Source organism: Cygnus olor, chromosome 8, assembly GCF_009769625.2.
Source record: "Cygnus olor isolate bCygOlo1 chromosome 8, bCygOlo1.pri.v2, whole genome shotgun sequence".
Taxonomy (NCBI): domain Eukaryota; kingdom Metazoa; phylum Chordata; class Aves; order Anseriformes; family Anatidae; genus Cygnus; species Cygnus olor.
This window is the reverse complement of record NC_049176.1, coordinates 12,642,260-12,661,818: the sequence shown is the minus strand read 5'-3', so window position 1 is coordinate 12,661,818 and position 19,559 is coordinate 12,642,260. Positions and strand designations below refer to the sequence as shown.

General features: G+C 42.2%; 1 protein-coding gene and 1 long non-coding RNA gene across 25 annotated transcripts in view; one reads left to right on the top strand and one right to left on the bottom strand.

Annotated features, from left to right (window-relative positions):
• RABGAP1L (RAB GTPase activating protein 1 like) overlaps positions 1 to 19,559 on the top strand; it is a 250,803-nt gene that overhangs the window by 197,648 nt on the left and 33,596 nt on the right. Inside the window, exons 1-2 of one of the 24 annotated variants that reach the window (XM_040565598.1) lie at positions 15,755 to 15,904; positions 16,866 to 19,028. The exons of 19 other annotated variants lie outside the window; for them this stretch is intronic. In XM_040565598.1, the coding sequence (XP_040421532.1) occupies positions 18,918 to 19,028 (111 nt within the window). In that variant the 5' untranslated portion in view covers positions 15,755 to 15,904; positions 16,866 to 18,917. Of the gene's footprint in view, positions 1 to 13,197; positions 13,411 to 15,754; positions 15,905 to 16,713; positions 19,029 to 19,559 lie in introns of those variants that run through there. 4 more of the 24 variants (XM_040565599.1, XM_040565588.1, XM_040565600.1 and 1 more) reach the window with 4 other exon arrangements.
• On the bottom strand, positions 1,790 to 9,818 carry LOC121073980. The gene is made up of 3 exons (XR_005822040.1): positions 9,021 to 9,818; positions 8,538 to 8,646; positions 1,790 to 7,662 (listed from the first exon to the last, which is right to left on the bottom strand). It is a non-coding gene; the product is annotated as an uncharacterized LOC121073980 (long non-coding RNA).

Sequence of the window (19,559 nt, the reverse complement as noted above, 5' to 3'; positions counted from 1 at the left end):
TATGACCAGACTGAAAAATAAACAAAAAGCTAGGCTTTCATGTTTTGTGGAGGAAGATGTAGTTAAAAGTGTAGGTTCAGAAATGTCTAGAAATGAGCCCCATGCTTATATAGGCCAAACATTCCTTCAGCAGCAGCAAAGCTGTTCAGGCTTAAGAAGGCAGAAACCTTCCTGGAGGTGGAAATTCATCTCTGCTTCTCTTGGGCTCATTCAAGCAGTCAGACCTGAGGAAACAGGTAGCATCTCAGTGGTAAGCAGCACAGCTTACTTCCGAGGTAACTTGGAAGAAATCTGTTTCTTCATATACAAAAGACACTGGTGCCAAGATGCTGAAACCTTTGCTAACCTAAGTCTTTGTCTTGTGTGTGATAACCCATTTTTTAACTGCAGGACCCCACAGAATATAGTGTCTTTATTCTTTTACAGCTCAGTTCCTGTACCCAGATAAATTCTGTGTTCTCCCTTCTGAACGGTGGGGGAAAAAGCTCTGTTGTCTGTTGGAAACTCCTTGCTAGCAAAGAGAGTTATCGTCTATTTCTATGCCTAGAAATCTTAGATAATTTGCATTTGGAAGAGATTACATTTTGGCAGAAGTTTCAAGCTGCCTTGTGTCATATTTGATCAACCTTTCCGATATGCATCTTTGTCAGAAGTACTGTGATTATTTCATTTCTAAAGATGTTACAGAATTTAAAGCTTAAATTATTGGAAACGAGTCCTGACTTACAAAAACCTCAGGTAATCCAGAGTCAATTACTACTGCATGGGGTGACTTAGGGAAAAAAATGAGCGATTCATTCTCAGTGTAGTGTAGAGGGCAGTTGGGTCTGGTCCGTTATCTGAGAAATTAAATAAAGTAACAGAATTCTGAAGCACTATGCCATACTGAGACCTAAAGCTAAACTTTAAAAAATAAAATAATAATAATAAATAAGGTAAAAAAAAAAAAAGACAAAGGTTGACAATGTTCCTTTTTTTTTTTTTTTTTTCTTTTTTTTTTTCCCCAGAGCTTTTGCAAATAAACAAAGAAAAGACTCTGGGGACAGTGTCTTTGTGCAGTTTTTTGCTGGTGTTCGGTTTCTCAGGCACCTGCAGCTGAAGTTCTCCACTTTAAAAATAAGTGTACAAACAAAACTAAGTATAGAAAAGTGGCAGTATGCATTTTATAAATGCAAAGGTCTGCAGTGACGGCAGCTTTTAGAACTGAAGTCCCTATTAATAACTTCCCATTACAAAACCTGGGTACTATTTTTGCCATTATTGATACAGTTCTAAGTTAAATGAGTGATTACTTGATTGTTATCTAAGCAATATGCAGCTACTGGAGTAGAAGTTTAGCTGAGTGCTTTGTAAGGCAATATTCACATTTTTAGGATTTCCTTGTTGCTTTGCTTCAGGATTCTCTGGTGTCCTGAAGTTAATTCATTTCAATTTTGCTATGTTATAGGCTTGTTTCTCTTGTGGAGAGTAAGTTGTGTAGTAAATATAGGGTTCAACTGTTTATATAATTTAATTTGTTTGTGTTTGGGCTTAAATAAATGCAGGTGTATTGAGGACTTGAGGAACTCTTGGGGGTTTTGGGAGGCTGGGAAGGGGTTCCTACTCCTCTTTGCTTACACTTCCCCAGTTCCTCATCTCCACAACAAAAAGTAAAAGGATAGGAAAAAGTTAAAAAGCGTTACTGTGGGTCAGGTCGTTGGGAAACCTTGCCAACATATCAATGATTTTTCTGTTCAATTGTTTAAGCAGCAGATGAAGATTCAGTCCTCGTAGTGGTTTCATATCTGTTTATAATTCTTTCAACTTCTTTGCTTACTTACGTCAATTTCCTTGACAACAATTCTTAACCAAAATTTGACTCTGCGAGTGAAGTTAGTCAAAAGCCGTGGCGAAAAAAAACACAAAACACCCAAGCAACAGAAAATCCCATCTCTGAGTAATTAATCAGCATAATACATACTCTCTTAAATTGGGAAATGTAGGCCGCATTCGGTGTGTGTACATGACTCAGGCCCAAAGACAGCATGTCACATTGAGTCACCCAGTTACTGTGACAACAGAGCTGCAAACCCGTCAGCTTCAGCAGACCTTTAGCCCAGCTGCATCTGCACATTTCAGCACACTGTAGGGGGATATTCTTCGCTCCTTTCCCAAACAAGAAATAGAGGTGTGCTTCCATGAACAGAAATATGATGTGGCTGACATAGCTTGGAGGCCTTGACCTCTAAGAAAAATAAAACTATAGCTAAAGTTCTTAGCAGAGTCAAGTGATTGTCTGAACAGCTCTTTCTTAATCCCAGAAATCCTTTTGTTAACCCATAGCTTAGAGCACAAGATCAATGACCTTATCGTCCATCCTCCTGAGGAACAATTTTACAGCAGTCTGAGAAAGCCACCTGATTGTGCCTCATGCGATGCTTCATCCTTACACAGTAGGGAATATCGATTATCTCAGCTAGTCAACAGTCACGGAAGAAATTGGAAATGGATCAAGGCTTTGATTCCTAAGTGGCTAACGAGAATGCTTCGTCCTGCCTGCTCACGCTGACATGCTCCCTCTCTCCCCAAAGGTAGCTGGTTGCAAGATACTGTGTTCAATAACATCTGCATCTTCTGATAAGCTATCTTCCTCACTTTAGGCTCTTTTTCCACTGTTAATGGCACAAGAAAAAAATATTGTCAGGCTGTTAGTTTTGATGACTTTGCAATCTGTGTGACCTGTCAGAAATGAGAAAAATCATCACCCTCTCGGTGCTGTATTACTTTAAGTAGTCCTGAAAATAGTACATGTGATTTCTTTATTCGTGACGTAGAAATGAAAGGGAGCTTCTTGCACTGAGGAGCTGCAGTTCGATACCTGCAGAATATAGATCCTAGCAAACTGGTTGCAAGGAAGAAAACAGTCATCCTTACATAGGCCCATATGGACACAAATCTCATCACTTTGAATAGCAGCAGGATGTTCAGAGGCACTTTGGGCTTTTGTTTCTCTTGTAATACAAGGTGAAATTCAAGCGTGTGTTGTAAAGAACTTCCTCCAAGTGTACATAATTTGTTCTTTCCTTTTCCAAGCACAGCTTGAAGCAGGGAATGTTCCTTTCTGAGGAGGAAGGACATGGATCAAGAAAGTACATCTTGCTGGGGACAGTTTGCGTCTCCCCCAGCAGGGTGCTTTGATGATGGGCTCATGCCAAGGCAGTGACTCTCTAGCCCAGTGGAATCTCTTTTTGCAACCTGTTTTGTCATTCTGCCCTGAGATGCACCAGAGCCTTCTCTCCAGCTGCTGTGACAATCCTGACCACTTCGGGACTCGACCAACAGATGCCTGGGCAAGACTGGAGGAAGTGGCCACAGGAGGGTGTGCTGGGGATCGAGGTGCTGCCTGGACTGGGTAACCCTCAAAAATCCTCCTCCTCTTGCTCTCTGACAGCAGAGGAGCTCCTGACCTGAAGTGAAAGGGATCATCACAGACACCACCGATTCACTCCGAGGTGAATTAGGAGGACAGGTGGCTGTGGAACATGCCAGAAATCCGTCTTGCATTCTGCTTGCGCTCATCAATCTCTCTCCATCTGGCAGCTTCTCCTCCGGAAGCAGACTGAGGCCCTAATGGCCTAAGTGAGCAGGAAACAAGCAGCACATTTATAGATTGAGTGCTGGGCTGAGAGCGCACATAGTGCTCATCAGGAACCCTGCTCTGCTGGGAGCAGCCAGGAGTCCCTCTTTGTTTTCCTTCCAGCTTTCTTTATTGTAACATCCACAACATTTCAGTAAGAATAATGTCTGATAGAATTACTGTGTCACAAACAATGTTTACAGACTACCTGTTTAAACAGGTGAACTATCTACCTGTATGCCTTACAGGTTTCCAGCCTTTGATCCACAGTATGAGAATGCTATACAAGATCTTGTACCATCATGGGAATTTGGGGTCGGGGGAGAGGTGGAAAAAAATGAAGAATGATTTCAAGTCAGTGAGGTGAAGGATTTCATAGGTCCTTACTCATCCAGGAGGGCATGTGTTGAAAAAGCACCTGCCTTAGGGTTAGGTGTGTCTGGGTTTTGTATTTGTTTTCTTTTTGTTGCTTTTATGATAAAAAGCAAGTTATAAGGATTCACAGGAGGATAAGCAAGTCTATACTTTTTGGAAATAACACTACACTAATGGACCTAAACTGGTATTTTTATTCTAAAGGCAAATTTGTTGACATAAAGAAAGGAAACTTAGCTGCTACAGAATTGTAAAGAACATACAGTAAACTGTAATGTAGGAAGATACTGAGCTTTTAGTTTAGTGGCCTTGTCCAAGAAGATACCGAGCTTTTAGTTTTGTGGCCTTGTCCAAATAGGAAGTAATTACAACATAATTAAATTCTGAAAGTCTGGAAACCATGATGGTTGACAGAATGACATTTTAAGAGAAATAAGCATATGTTTTAATACATCTCGTCGTCCTTCAAGCTCCTAAGCATTGTTGATCCTGTCTGCTCTTCCAGCTTCCCCTTCTCTTCTGCTCTTAATATACTCTCTATCCTGCATATACTTGAGCTGGCCTCTGCAGGCAGCGCAGGCAGCTGCTTGCCATGCAAGGAAGACTGCTTCCCCGTAAACTGGGGCTAAGCAGTGGAAAATGAGCAGTGTTGGGTCATAGCTAATCTTTTAAATAAAAGCCTGTGTGGTAGAGAGTGATGTGAGCCAGTTGCTGTGTGTTGCTTCGCCCTATAACTAGTATATTTGTATGAATACAGCAACATTTTTTAAACTCTCTGGGGAGGTTAAAACCTGAAATGCACGTTGGCAAAGATTCATTTAGGAAAGGTGGAAAATTAACTCCCTTTTGAGTTTTGTTAGTGTTTGGTTCATATGACCTGAAATAAGCACATCTCTCTTAAGTCACTCATTTTGCTCAAGTTCAGAAGCTGTATGCTCAGACACAGCTCTTTGGCCGAGCAAAAAGAAAGAGCATCCAGGTGTATGAGATTGATGTACTTCTCCAGCAACGTGATCACATTGTTCCCAACCGATTATAGTTGCCTATAGGTTGTTTTCTTGTGTTTATGTACTGTGAATATCTCAGGACAATCTGTTCTCTCTCCGTGTTTCTTTCCTCTGAGACTCATCCTTACACCTTTGATAGATTCTCTTAATAGGCTCATTAAGGAAATGGAGGGCATCTCTCCTAAATGTTTGCCAAATCAGGAAGCCTCAGTTGCCTTCTTTCCAACCCCAGACAAATAGGAAAACAAAACATTGCCAGAGGTGCCTCAACATGTGTAGCTCCCCAAGGACCCAGAAATCATGCCCGTAATTATGCGGTTTGAAAACGGCCAATGTACTCTACAATCGGTAATTTACTGCTACAAAACATGATGGCTTGTAAAACAAGTTACCGCTGCTCTTTTTGTGTGTAAAAAGCAGGGGAAAGGTCCAGTTAGCATTCCTTTCCTGACCTGCCTGCCTTCTTGCACCACCTTCCTGCTGGTTGTGGAGCGGGGATCCACAACTGTGAGGGACCAGCTTCATATGCATTTAGCAGTGGAAACCAATTAGCTGTTGCAATCTGGCTCCAGATTAAGTGACCCGGAGAAATCTTTCATTCAAAACTCCTATTCGAGGCTCCTATTTCCATGAAATGTGTACCCACGTTGTTCTTGCTGTTCTCATTACTCTGTTCTCTGTAATAGCTGCTGTCTGTGTAATGATCCTCGGTGGCCGCATGGGGTTGTTGCAGAAGGCTGGAGAAGCAACATGATTTTGAAGAATTATTTGGCCAGAATAAGTGGGTCTGTAAAGCTGAGATTCAGTTACTTGAAAGATTCACAGGGAGCAAATTCCTTAAGTGAATGCTGAGATGGCATCAAGATAACCCAGAGCTGAATTAATGGGGAAATGTGTTAAATAATTCTGAAAATGCAGTGTACAGTCAACTGTCACTTACATAGCAAGGGTAGTCTGATATGATTGGGTTTGAGCTATTTAAGATTGTTAACAAGTAATTAACCCGTGAGGTGACTGGAATGGACATCATTTTAATCAAGGCTGAATTATTAACATGCCAGGTGTGCTTTGGAGTTTAGGAGGACACAGGCAGGACAAAGCCCCTTTGCCACTTTAATTACAGCCTCCCTCACCCTCGGGAAGCACCCTTAGAAGATGCCCGCCGTGTCAGCTTATCGAGGCATTGCTCTTCTCCCCCTGCCTTTCAGGGGACACCTCCCCGGTCCCACAGAAGACAAATTGACAGTAAACCTGCTAATTCCCTGCAGCTTCAGCCTGCAGCAGCCCGCCTGTTGCCAGGCAACCTCCAAAGTACTGACTAGGCCGCAGGCCTCTGCTTGTCTGCAGCTGGCCCTCGGCTCCATGGCACTTCACCTCTTTATTCAGCTAAACAGATTTCTTCCATAACACGGAAGCAGAGCTGAAGGCCTCTGAGTCGCAGCAGTGTACCTTGCCTATCCACCTGTCTTTTCTCGAGCAGCGCTCTCGGCCCTGTTTCTGCTGTTTTTCCTGGCCAGCAGCTGAGCAAACCCTCATGCTATTTGCCAAGCTGCAGCAGCAGCCCCCAGGGTGCTGGAGGTATATTTTAGAGGCGTAGCTGGCCATGGACCGCTGTACTGGGTGTGAATCTGTTTGGTCCCAACAGTTCTTGATGGATTAAAAACAATTAAAAAAAAAAAAAAAAAAAAGGCCAGGCAGCTTTAAGCCATTTTTATGTTTGGTTTATGTCTGGCTGCTTTGACTTCAGCTGTATCTGTGTTGCAGGCTTCATGTAGCCTAGGTAGGTCTGTGAAGAGTGAAAAGATGTTATCCCCTACCTGGGAATAGCCCTCCTGCAGAAGCAGTTACACAGGAAGAGCTGCATTTTTGTGGGGTGCGGCTGGGCTACCAGCCAGGGCACAGGTTTGCCTTCAGTTGTATCGGCTAGAGGAACAGGTTGCTGCTAGAGGATTTGTTGTACAGACAAACCAGCAGCATGTCTGCAGTGGCTGCACCTGGATGGACAAAGGAGAGCAGAAGCGGAACGAAGCCATTTTTTCTGGACGTGCTCCTGAACTGGGGGAAGGTAGAGATGGTTTATGTGCGGCATCCCATGTTGCCCAGAGGATCTCCATGCCAAGCTAAAGTCAGCACCACTGGTTTTCATGGCTTTTCACAACCAGGGAAGCGTTAAGTAAAATAACAGAGTAACAGAGTCCAGCTTTATTTGTCATGGTAGCATTGGTCACACCAGCATGATCGTTCAACTCCAGGGATAACTGGTGACAGAACTGCTGCGCTTTTCAGTAAGGGCTTGAAAAGCTGTTCAGATATTCTCACAAACTCCAATATTTTGCACCTTTACTCCATGCTGTAGAGCTTGAGAGAGAGGAGAAGGAATCCTGTAGAGATTTATTTAGAACAAACAGCTACCAAAATGTTTTTTCTTCCTTTTTTCCTTTTATGTTTTCTACTTTTTTGTTTCATCATGCACACACAATATTAATGAGCTGATTGTCTGGATTACACTTCTCTGACAGCTGTTGCCTTGTGGTCCTCTCCCTACTGCCTTGGCTGCTACCAACTGACAGCTTTTTTGTCTGTCTGTGTTGTAGTTTTCATCACCGACTTTTTGGTAGAAAGTCATTTTTCTGCTTTGGTTTTCCATCCATTACCTGACCCTCTCTGGAGAAGAACAAAGACAAGCACATGAATGCTTTGTTTTGTACGTGCAGTCCAGCAGAACAGGGGTTGTGTACAATGCCTAGGTTTTTTTTTTTTTTTTTTTTTACATCAAAGTAAGATAAGGAAGTTGAGGTTTTAAGTCCAGATTGAATTTTGGCCGTACTTGCTTTAAGCATTCAGTTACCCATTTGGAAAACTAAAATATTTCTGGGAGTGGTTTGGCATTCTTGTATTAGCTGTATTCTGATCTTTTCTAAAGGAACTCTTGATCTTTTTGTCATTCATGACATATGTTTATCACTGGGATGTCATGTTGTGCTATTTGCATTAGTGTGTACATCTTGATGCCATTATTCACTTAGAGCCCTGAAGTTTCCTGCGGGCTCAATCAAGTATTTTTCTCAGGTGTACTTGAGGCTGAGTTGTGAGCAAAACAGAGGAAGCTTAGAGCCATCCAAAATGCCCTAAAATAACTTCTACTGCCTTGAGAATTTGTTTCAGGTACTTTTAGCAAGATTGAGTTAATGGATCTTAATTTCATTAAATGAAGATAGAAAGAAAAGGATCTTTCATATAGGAAGATGTCAGATGTTTTAGGGAGTGGAAGATCATGATTAATACCCAGAAAGAGGCAAGTGGCTAGTGTGGATGGGGATCCCTACCCTTCTTGTCATTGCTCTCCCTACCTGGTGGACTTGGCTTTTGCTCTGTACATTCGCGGGGTGTCAAATTAATATTTCATAGAGTCATAGAGTGGCTTGGGTTGGAAGGGACTATAAACCCCCAATATATATACCCCCATATTTCAGTCCTGAATTTTCAAGTCAGGGCAAAATGCAGGGTGATCTGCAGTGCTGAGAAAGGATAAAGTATACCTGGCTGAGAGAGATGTTGCAGGAGATGTAGCTGCTCTAAGGCTACAGGATCAGTATCGGCAGTGTTCTTGCACCCAGCCAGCTGTCTGTAACCTGGAATCCTGCAACTCTGAAAGATCCAAGAAGAGCACAGGAATGCAAACAATACTGACGAAGGAAGCTCAGGTCATACATTCCTGATAGATGGCCAAAAGTGTGGAGATACTAAGATAAGGTGCTCAGTCTTTAGCTCACAGTAAGCTTTTTCTTTTGGTGCTGTTTTACTCCATTGTGAGAGACAAGAAAAATCTGACTCAGACGTGTCTTGTCTTTAATCTTTATATATCTTATAGTCCTAAACAGGGATAATGAAACTATTCTTTTATTTTTCTCCCAACATGGTTCAGCAGAGATAGCATCCATCTCAGTAATGTCAATACTATGCAACAAAAGGAATACTCTGTATCACAAAAATTGCTATTGCGATTTGTTCATGTCACTCACCTTAAAACCGTGAGGGGACCAGTTCATGTACTGCTAAATCAGTTGCCAGTCCCCAGCCAACTCTCCCAGTGCCAGGAGTGTTGCTAAGTCTGTAGGTCTCCAGCTTATTGTAAAGTTCTGCAGTGACGTGTTTCTCTAGAAGCAAAAAATAATGTAACATACCAGTAAATCAACAACTCGGGCTGAGGAAAGTGATCGAAAAAGGTGATCAAGTCTATCACTACTTTTACAGAGTAATTAGAAGAGGAGCTTAGGACATCTGTAACCTTTCAAAACATTACATAAGTCACGAGGATTTACATTACATGTAGTATCCATGTGGAGACAGCAATATAGCTTTTCTTTTTATGTTAGTTATTAATTAGCTTATTTTTTTTATTGGCTCATTTTCAGATCAGCATCATGTTTACACTATCGGATAAAATAGCATGATTCACTATTGCTGTAGGCCAAAGAAGGAACCTTAGGGCTTTTTCTTGTTGTTTCCAAATGAGTGAACAAATGAAGACGCTGATTTTCCCCCTATTCATTTGAACTGTAAACCCAGAGTTGAAATCTGATGGAAGGGATCCTTTCTGAATACCAGTGGCTGGCAGGCTGAAGCTGCTGCCCTTTATCATAACCAACATTAAAACTGAGAGAAGCAGAAAGTGAGAGGAGCCAAAGAATGATCTCTCTTAGTTATTCACGGCTACATGACCAACTTTCCCATTTTTAGGCTTTTTTCCGTTTTTCTTAGGGATTGACTTTCACAGACAGTGAAAACAATGATGCTGATCATATAAAAAGTGTAATTTGGAAAAGTGTTACGGAAATTTATAGTAGAAACCTCTTTTTTTAAAACTTATTTTTGCAACTCATCATAAATTTTATTGCAACCTTTGTTTTTGTGTTGTTGTGTTGGTTTGGGTTTTTTCCTTCAAATCAAGCAGAAATTATCTCTCACTTATTCCATGTACTTCCCTTGGATTCCTTTCAGAAGGAATTATGCTTAAACACCTCCCCTCTATACAAGGCACGTTGAAAATCAAGAACGGGTTGAAAGCTGTGGTTCAATTTTCTCTCTAAATATAGCTCTTTTTTTTGGACGTTGAGGGGAGTCAACAGCAACACTGAGCAAGCTTCCAAGGGAGCGCAGCCCTTGCACTCATGGCAGAAATACCAACATCAGCTTGAGCAGTATGTTGTGTGCAGCCTTCGCACAGGGATACAAAGAGAAAATGTTCCCTTGCCCCGCGGACATCTGTGCTAAGCTGGACCAATTCTTGTCTTTATTTTTTTTTAGGGAGTGTCTCATTTCTTTTAGTTGTGTAGGTATAATAATAGCAATAATACCAGAGCTGTAGTTCAAAGTTTAAATAAAAGATAAACTTGGAATAAGACAAATGAGGAGGCAAGAAGGGTATGTTGAAATATTTCAGGTCTCTGCTGGCTGAAATACCTCATTATCATGCAGAGAGCTGTTCCAGTAAAGTGTGTAAGAACCTGCCTTCTCTCCCCCCTCCACACATACCATTTGAGCTCTTCGAATAAGCTTATTAATAGTCAAATTGAGACAAGTTAATCTTTAAATCATATATAAATACAGAAGCTTTTCCTATTGTGGTATTTTGAGGCATTAAACACAGATGCAGATTTTCACAGTAGGAGACTAGATCAGCACAGTTAAGCACTGAAATAGTTTGTCTCCCAAATCGTCTTCTGAGAACAGAATTTCCCTTTCACTGTACTAAGTGATGATGAATAGGGATTTAGCAGCAAAGGGTAATTCCAGGCTTAGATTAGTGGATGGTGCTGGTATCTTCTATGGCTGATCAGCTTGCACAGTCCAGAGCTGCTTCCCTCCTCTGGATGCGACCTGTACAAATCCCTCCATCTTCTCCTCTGGAGGACCACTGAGACTTCTTTCCCAGCAAACAGATCTCATGTCAAATGCTTTCTATATCTGACCCCTCTTACTCATCTTTGGTATGAATATGTACTAGCGAGTATGGTTTTCTGGACTTTTTTCGCAACATTTCATCCTTTGACCTCCAAGCTAATATTTTCATCTTTAACTCCAGCATAGTGGGACACACTGCTCTCCTGGAAAGCAGCAGTAGTTTATATTTTTAATGTATAATGCATGAAATAATCCCACTTCACAGTCTACAAGCATTCCTCAGTCTAGACTGCCTCTCACAGTCAAGCTGATTTCTAAACCTCAACCACCAAGATACTTGGACTAGTCTGTCTGGTTTAGTCCGGCGTAGTTGACACCGTGTGCCATTTCGGGCTCATCCACATAATTTCAGCCTTAATTACTCTTTATCTCATCTTCTAAGTAATCGTACTCCTGATTTATTTTTTGTTTTGGGGATATACCGTTACTATCAAAATGTCTCACCTTTTCCATTCAGCTTTTGTCAGGGCTCCAGGTAGAAGATGGCCACAAACCTTTCTGGGGCTTCACCATGGGGTTTTACGTGGGGCTTCAGACAGAGGTACCAGCACAGCCCCTGCCTAACCACTGCAGAGCAGGGTGGGTTATAGTGGTTTTGTGCCAGCCAGCTCCAGTGTTGTGATGGATGGAGGATGCACTGTGGTCCTGCTTTTTTTTTATTATTATTATTTTTTGGACTACAAGAATTTCTCATATGCGCCTGGCTCCCCAGTCTTTTGTTCTTTCTCCTTTTTTCTTGTCCCAGGCTAAAGGGCAGGTGCGAAGTGACCATAACTAAGATACTAAACTGCTGTGTAATACAGGGCTCATCAGATGGCATTCAGGGAAACATGCACTGCACAGTCCTGCAGCGTCAGACCTCCCTGGGCAGCACAGTGGTGTGCTCGTTCATAAGGCGTTTAACAACAGCACTCTGGAGAAAACTCGACAGACAAATTAATAACAAGAATAACAAGAATAGTGATAATATCACCTATACTTTTGCACTTTTCCTGGATTTTGCCATTATTAATCTTCCACCGGGAGGTAGATAAAAACTGTTAATCCCTGCTTAGGGAGGTAAAGATAAATTTGTGGGTATGTATCTACCTGGAGAAAGAAAGCCAGGAGTGGGGTTCAGCCTTGAGTCTCTTCGTGTGATGTACACCACTTCTCAATATGCTATGAGACATTAATTAATGTCGATCATTTACTTGAAATGGAAAGCCAGTTGGCCATGGATGGAGATAGCAATACAGATCTATACTTATTGTATGATTATTGCCTGTATGAACAACTGGTTATTTTACCCAGATGAATTTTTTGCTTGATGAAATTGGCTCTGCTTGCATTGGCTTGCATGCTATTTGGGTGAAATCCCAGAATCAGGCCACACTGAAATGTGTCCAGAAATCCAGTAAGTAATTTTAAGTGCAAAGCACTCCTTCTACAACTGTTATGCTAATTTTCTTGAAAAATACTTGATCCCATTTTTTTTTCTTTGAAATACTAGTTGTAGCGATAAATTCAACAGTTTTAACATAAAATTTCCTGTGTGGGATCAGTTTATTACAGAACTTAGTTCTTAATGGCATTTGCCTGGTCAAAATGTCATACAAGCCATTGTTCAGTTCTTGGATTAATAGCCCCAGAGAAGATGTACCAGAGACGTTTATCAGATTATTTATCTTTGTCCCTTTGGCAGCTGGAGGGACCTGTTTGCATTTATTTGGCTCTGAGGGCACAGATTCAGGAGACGCTGGCCTTGGCCTGGATCATGTGTGAGGTTCCCTGGGACTTCCCCTACTCCTGCCCTGCTCCAGCTTCCCTCCCTGTGTAGGTTATGAGTGCCCGCTGCCACTGAGCTGGGAGGAGATAAAAAATAATTCCCCAAAGAGATGGGGCAAAACACGAAACAAGTGGCAGATGTGTGCTGCTTTGGGGGAAATTATGCCAAAAGTCGGGTTAGGAATTTCTGTCTTCTGAATGGTTTCTGTGTGGAAATCTGTGATGCAAACCAGTGTGACCCCACTGGGAGTGCCTTAGGATCAGAGCGGCCGTTTGCATGTCGTGAAGCTCATTAGGAGCATCTCTTGCCTCTGCAAGTAGAAAAAAAAATCACCTATTTTCCAAATATAATTGGATGGCTAGGAAGGACTAATGCTTATCTGTTGTAAGCCTCACTATGTTATATTGGGTTCCACATTCAATGCATGCCCTGAATGTGCTGTAAAATCTGTTTTCTCAAAACCCAAGGACTTCCAAAAAGCTTACAGTAAGCTTCAGCATGACTTTTACTTGGTAGCAAAAGCTGCTCGGGGACGTCTGGCACCTTCCATGTGCTGTGCCCCGCTGCCTCCACCTCCCGTGACACCGCAGCTCTTCGTGGGGCCACGCAATAAACCACAGCAGGAATTCGGCCGGGTGGGAGCCCTGTGCTGGCTTCGCCTCTGAAAAACACGAGCAAAAAGTCACCCCAACTCCTGTACAAGCTTTTGGCAGATGAGAAGGAAGTTCACGAAGAGAGATGGTTTTGCCAGATAGCTGACATCTGAGGAAAACTTAGCTGAAGAGAGGAAATCACTTCTGGTGCCCTTAAAAAGTGACAATGGCAGTATGGAAAAGAAATATGGAAACAGAAATTAAAAATGTGAATTTAATTAAAATTCAAAAGAGAGTCGTAAGTTAATTTAAAAGGCTGCAGAATATTCTGTCATGGACTGAGCTGAATAATAACGAGTATGTACCTGTAGTCTGGCATCCAGTTATGCTGCTTTTTAATCTTTTTCAAGTTCATATAACTTTTAGAAATCAGATGGGTGGGTTTGTTTTAGCCAGCTCCACACCCTTGTTTAGCTGTAGTCTGAGCTGTAGTTTCGTGTAAATGTCAAACTTGAAATGCAGACTCGACACGAACCCTTTAAAATTGCAGGCATTAAGAACAGGCTCTGAGAAGCGGAGCCAATACACAGCGCAGAATTAATTGAGAATATGCTTTTAAAAATACAGGGAGTGACCTTCAGAAGCTTGGGGGGCTGTCAGCTGGCTTGTTATTCTGCCTGTTGTGATTTTGGTGGTGAGGCTGATAGTTTTAGGACTTTTTTCCCGAGCCTTGAGGATGAGTTAGGTGCTGCGGGGAAGACAATCCCTACGCAGCAGCTGTTGTGGTGGGAGCAGGATTAGCTTTTTGTGGGCCACACAGGTGACTGGGAAAGGCTGGAAGAAGGGTACCTGAGCATTTTCTGCTACGTTCATTTTAATCCTAATTTTGTAAAGGTTCCTGCCTCTTTTACAGTGAGTTTGCTGCTGATACTGCTTTCCTGTACGACTGAAGCAGATGAGGGAGATGGTACCAGCCTTCTTCATTGTCTGTGCTCCCAGTCAATAATGCAAAAGGCAGAGCTGGCAACATAAATGAAGAACCAAAGGCCTCGCCCCTTTTCCTGCAGCAGGCCACACGTTTACACAGAGGGGGAGTGCGCGGCAGCATCACCGGCTGGGCGGAAAAGCCCCTGCCTCAGCAACTGCAGCCCTGCTGACCTCTGCCACCGCTGGAGGGAGGATATTCACTCCTTCCAGAGGGCTTTCATCTGTGAAAATGAGGTTACAGTTTTACCCGCTTTCATATCCTAAGAATGTGGCATGGCTGCGAATGCTGCGGGTTTACCCGTGGAAGTACATATGCTAAAGCACATCAAGCCCAGATTTTTCCGCACATTGGGAGGATTATTTTAGGAGAAACACAGGTGCACACACCCACTTATTTGGGAAAAAAAATAGGCCATGCTATTTGACATTTTAAATAATAAAAATAAAACTTGGAGATGCGATTGCTGAACCAGCCTGATCAGCCTGAACCTGCTGGCTGCTTTTGTCAACTGGCACAGGGCATTCTCCGTGAGCAATGGCTTAGTATTCAGAGCTCACTTTGAATCCAAAAGCACCCCTAGAGGTATTCCTGATGTCTAAAACCGGAACAGAGTTATTAATAAAATTGTAGCATTCTTGAGGGCTACACAGCACAATAGTAAAGGTTTTGCTGCTTAATCCAGGGGATTGCCACCCTTGTAAAGGTCAGGTAGACGCTCCCCCACCTCGTGTCCCAACACAGAGGTTTCATCTGGCTGCAAGATGGGCACAGCAGAGACTTGTGGGGGGCAGCAACGCGACCTGTGCTCGATCAGCCGTGACAAAGGGGGCTTCAGGTGGGACCGCAAGTAACTTACATGCATGCTGAAAAGCTGGGGTGTTTGCTGTGCTCCGATGGTCAGCTGGTCCTCCTTGGGTGAGGAGAGAAGGTGACTTCATTTTGGGATTCACAGTGTTTGACTCCGTATGAAGTCTTTTTCACTGCTGATTGTGTTGGAAACAGTTGTTACTGGTCACTACTGGGTAAGGGAGGTACCGAAAGAGCTTGATACTATCATTATTCGTTCTCATTTGGGTGAAAAACACCCTGTAAACTTACCCTGAATACTGCCAAATGCCATTTCAAGTGCTATGAAAAGAGTGTTATGTTTCCTTATCTGAAGGCTGCTGTAAACTTCCCAGCGTCATTAATACAAGAAAAGCAAATGGCAGAAAGTGACATTTCAAAAGCACAGCGGCAGGAACGAATGCTTAGCCAGAAACTGCACATACCTCACCTAAGTAACGCTTTCCCGTCTATCAGAAGATCCCATCCCTGTCAGCTAGCAGTAAGACATTCCTGGGGGTGGAGTGAGAGTGAATTTATCTTGGGAGTGAGCAGGTTTTGCTTTGCTAAGCTAGCTGGTTTGCTCAATTCAGGAATTTTCCATTCACCTCTGTTATCCACCAGCATAGAAATCCCAACAAATGTAATTAGGGCTACTGACCTTAATTAGTTAACGGTTATCTGCAGCTCACCTGTCCTTCTGCGAGTTCTCCTCTGTCATCCTGACTGCTTGGGTGAACCGTTTCTCCAAAAATTGCTGCTTCGGAGGTATGCTTTCAAAATATGTCGTGTAAGGGACTGTGCTCCTGTTCCTTGGGGAAGGCAGCTGCAAGGTAGACCTGGTGTTACACAGAGAAGTGCTGTTCGATTCAAAGCTGCACTATGTGGTTTTTCAGTCTTTTGATAGATTATTCATCAGTTCAGTAGTCCGAAATATTTGTGGGGGGCAGACTGTATTGAAATTCTGGCAAGAATGCGTGGTGTGGCCTGGGGAGGTAGTCACGGGTATCTCCGTGCTTGCTGCCTTTTTCTTTCCAGTGTTTGCTTCTACCAGTTTAACTCACAAGTTTTAGTCTAACTGGCTTGAAATACTTATTAAAATTTTGTGCTCTGTTTCATGTTGTACATAGCACAGACTGTTAACGTGAATGCAAACTGCAGGTTCACAGAGATCTGGAGGCAGCTCAGCCATCCTAGCTTGAAATAACAGCTGAAAAACATCCTTTTTAAAGTGAAGATACGCATTAGCCAACATCCAAAATCAGTTGTTAGTTCCTGTGATTGCTAGTTAGATCATGCCAGAATTGTCAGCCCTCTGTTAAGGAGATATGTGTGAAGAATTACTCAGGCAATGGTACATTAGAAGCCTGTAGATTGAGCTCTGTTAAATCATCGTACCCCTTCTGATGAAGGTGAAAAAAGGAAATAGAGATTCAGGTTCTTAATTCCTTATAAATAAAAACGTCTGTTCTCTAAATCAGCAGAGGGATCTGAGTAGCTGCAGCTGCTGAGCACGTCTGATAATTTGCATTCCCTACCTCCTGCCCTTATTGCAGAATTAAATTGGTCCCTCATTAACATGGCAGTGTTTGTTGTTACACTGCGCGCTCTCTCCCCTGTGCATACATGACTATTCAAATGTAATCTCAGGCCCTGCTCAGAGCCTCTGAGCGGTTGCCAGCGGGGCGGGGGCACTGTGGGAAGTTATTTTCTTTACCTCTCACAACAGGTGCCTTTGTCAGTGCGCCGCGTAGGCACCTGTGCTCCTACCTGGGCGAGCCGAGGAGCAGCACCTTGGAGCATTACGCTTTTAACTTCTACAAAAACAACAAAAAAAACCACAAAACACAAGGTGATGAAGCCAAAGAGGAAACGGTCATTTCAAGTACTTCTGAAAAGGTGACCAGATTTTAGCATATCAGGTATGATTTTTTTTTATAGGTGATGCAAAGAGCAAACCTCTGGGCTGGATGTTGCTTCAGGATCTGAATCTGAAGTATCCCTGCTGCGGGAAATAATTGGAAAAACTCTGTAAGCCTTTGAAGAAGGATAAAGATTTTTTTTAAAAATTACAGAGGCATTTCAAGGAAAAAATACCTTTCTTCATCCTGCAAGGGTTAAGCATGATCAGAAGCTGCTTTAGACTTCAGGATTTAACCTCAAGTACTGCATTTTTGTTTGCTATAAGCCTATTAGAATTCTCTCTGTTTCCTAGCAATAACATGTAATTTCTCCCCCTATTTAAGTGAAATACATGTTGGGTTTTTAATCCTGAACGCTACAGCTGTTGCTCAAATTTCCTATTCAAATGCAAATAGCACCTGGTTCTACTTAGACATCCGTGTAATCTTTGACAAGGATACTTCAAGAGCACAGGAAAAAGAGAAAAGTGAGGTGCGTCTTACCCTGCTCGCTCTGGAAAGCAAGAGCGTAAACATCTGCTACCAGCAAGTTGAACTGGATACTTCTACCAGGTTTGCAGCACCTAGCACATACTCTTTTTTGGGACTAATGCGCATCTGAAGTGATTTATGCTTCTCGAGCAGGTACAATTTTTTGTATTTTTTTCCAGGAAGAACAAAAGGCTTCCAGAGAGGAGAATGTAGCAGAAGAATCTAAGCAAAAGTGCTGGCTTAGTTAGAAGTTTTACCTTGCCAAAGCATCCTGAGAGGAGTTTCTTCTGTGGATGTTTTGTTTTTTCAAACTATTTATTATTTTCTAGATTTTCATTTGTAGCTTTGAGAATATTGATTTTTAAAGATTTTTCCAATTTTTTTCCTCACACTAGCTTTTTCTCTGTGTCAGATGTTACAATAAGTGAACTGGCAAGTCAGAAGTAATTTGGAAGGCAACTTTGCTGCTTAGGGCTCTGAGACAAGATAGCATATCGCTTAACTGAAAGCAAAGCGGTCCTGGATTCAGGTTAAAAACCTTCTGCTGTGAATATTTTCAATTGGATAAATTGGTTTTATTTCAATTGTGGAGGTTCAAGCTTATTCAAGGCAGATTTTACGCATTTCATTTGCATTTTGCACAACTGTTTTACTGTGTTATGAATGGAAACTGAAGGACTCTTTTGTGGGGGGGTTGTGACTTGAGACCATCATCTTCCTGCGAAAAGCAAGGAGCCAAGTGGCACAAAACACTTTTCAGCTCTGCCTACAAGAGAAGGTGAATGTTTCTTAAGAGTTTCAAAGGAGAGATTTAGAAACTCCTGGAAATCTCCAGGGAATGTTTGAAAGAAATCATCATAACACCGTTCTCTGTGAATTTAGAAACAAGCCAAAAGAACTAACTCCCTGGGAAGCAAACCTCTGCTGAACAAGAATATCAGCTTTTTCTGGAGGAAAGCTAGGTATAAAGAAAAAACTATTGTTACCAAGTTTGAGAAGAACAGAAGGGATTCCAGTTCTGCTGCCAAGCACTGGTGGATCATTTCTTGATTAATTCTGATCTGGTTTGACTACTGCTTTTTCATCTGCAGCCTAATACTGGAACTTAAACTACTTGCCAGGATTTTTTCAAACTTCAGGAGATGCTTTTGCAAGTGGGCTGTTGAGAATATGAGCAGGTGTTTCATATGTGCTTCCTGTAATAATAAAAGGCACCCTCGAGAGGAAAGCCTGTGTGGGAGCTGATTTGCTAGGTCATATTTTCTGTTGTGACACTCCTTCCTCGTTAGCTTCTTCAGGTGGGTGTGAACAACTGACAAAGAACCGAGCCAAGGTTCAGGCTTGGATCGTGAACCTGCTCTCGCTGCTAACGGCAGCTTGCCGGGAAAATGATGGAAGAGATCTCCATAATGGTGGCTTACGATGCCCATGTTTTTAGCCAGCTGTGCGATGAAGACTTTCTAGCCAATCTGGTGGCAGTCAGCAAACCCAAATCTGTGGTAGGTGTTACTCTTGCTCCTTTGTCAGTAGTGCTTAAGGTTATACTCTTTACAGTGGTTCAGTTCTTCTGCTGAAAGCTATTTATTATTTATCTATTTTTTCTCTTTATTACCTTTTCAGCAATTTACCTTCATCAACAGAATTAAAATTAACCCTTTATTTCAGTGGAGATAAGATTATTAAATAATATCTTTCTGGGTTGCTAAATTTAGAAGAGGACAACCTGCTCAGTAGCAAAATAATTGAAATAATATTTTGGAAATCATATTGAAATAAACTGAACTCTTCCAGCAGTGGAATTGGTACTAAATGCTGTAAACTCTTCCTGTGTCTGAGCACGTCAGTTAAAAGTTTGGGCCAGGTGCTCAGTGTGCACCTGGGGTCAGTGATATAAGTCACTGTCAGTCACTGAGTCTCTGAGGATGATTTAACACCTTTCTATGAACTTCTGAAATCACCTTAAGTACCTGTAGGAACTTCTTAGTCAAATTGTCACTTACTTTTTCCATAAGTAGCATATTTGTGTAAGT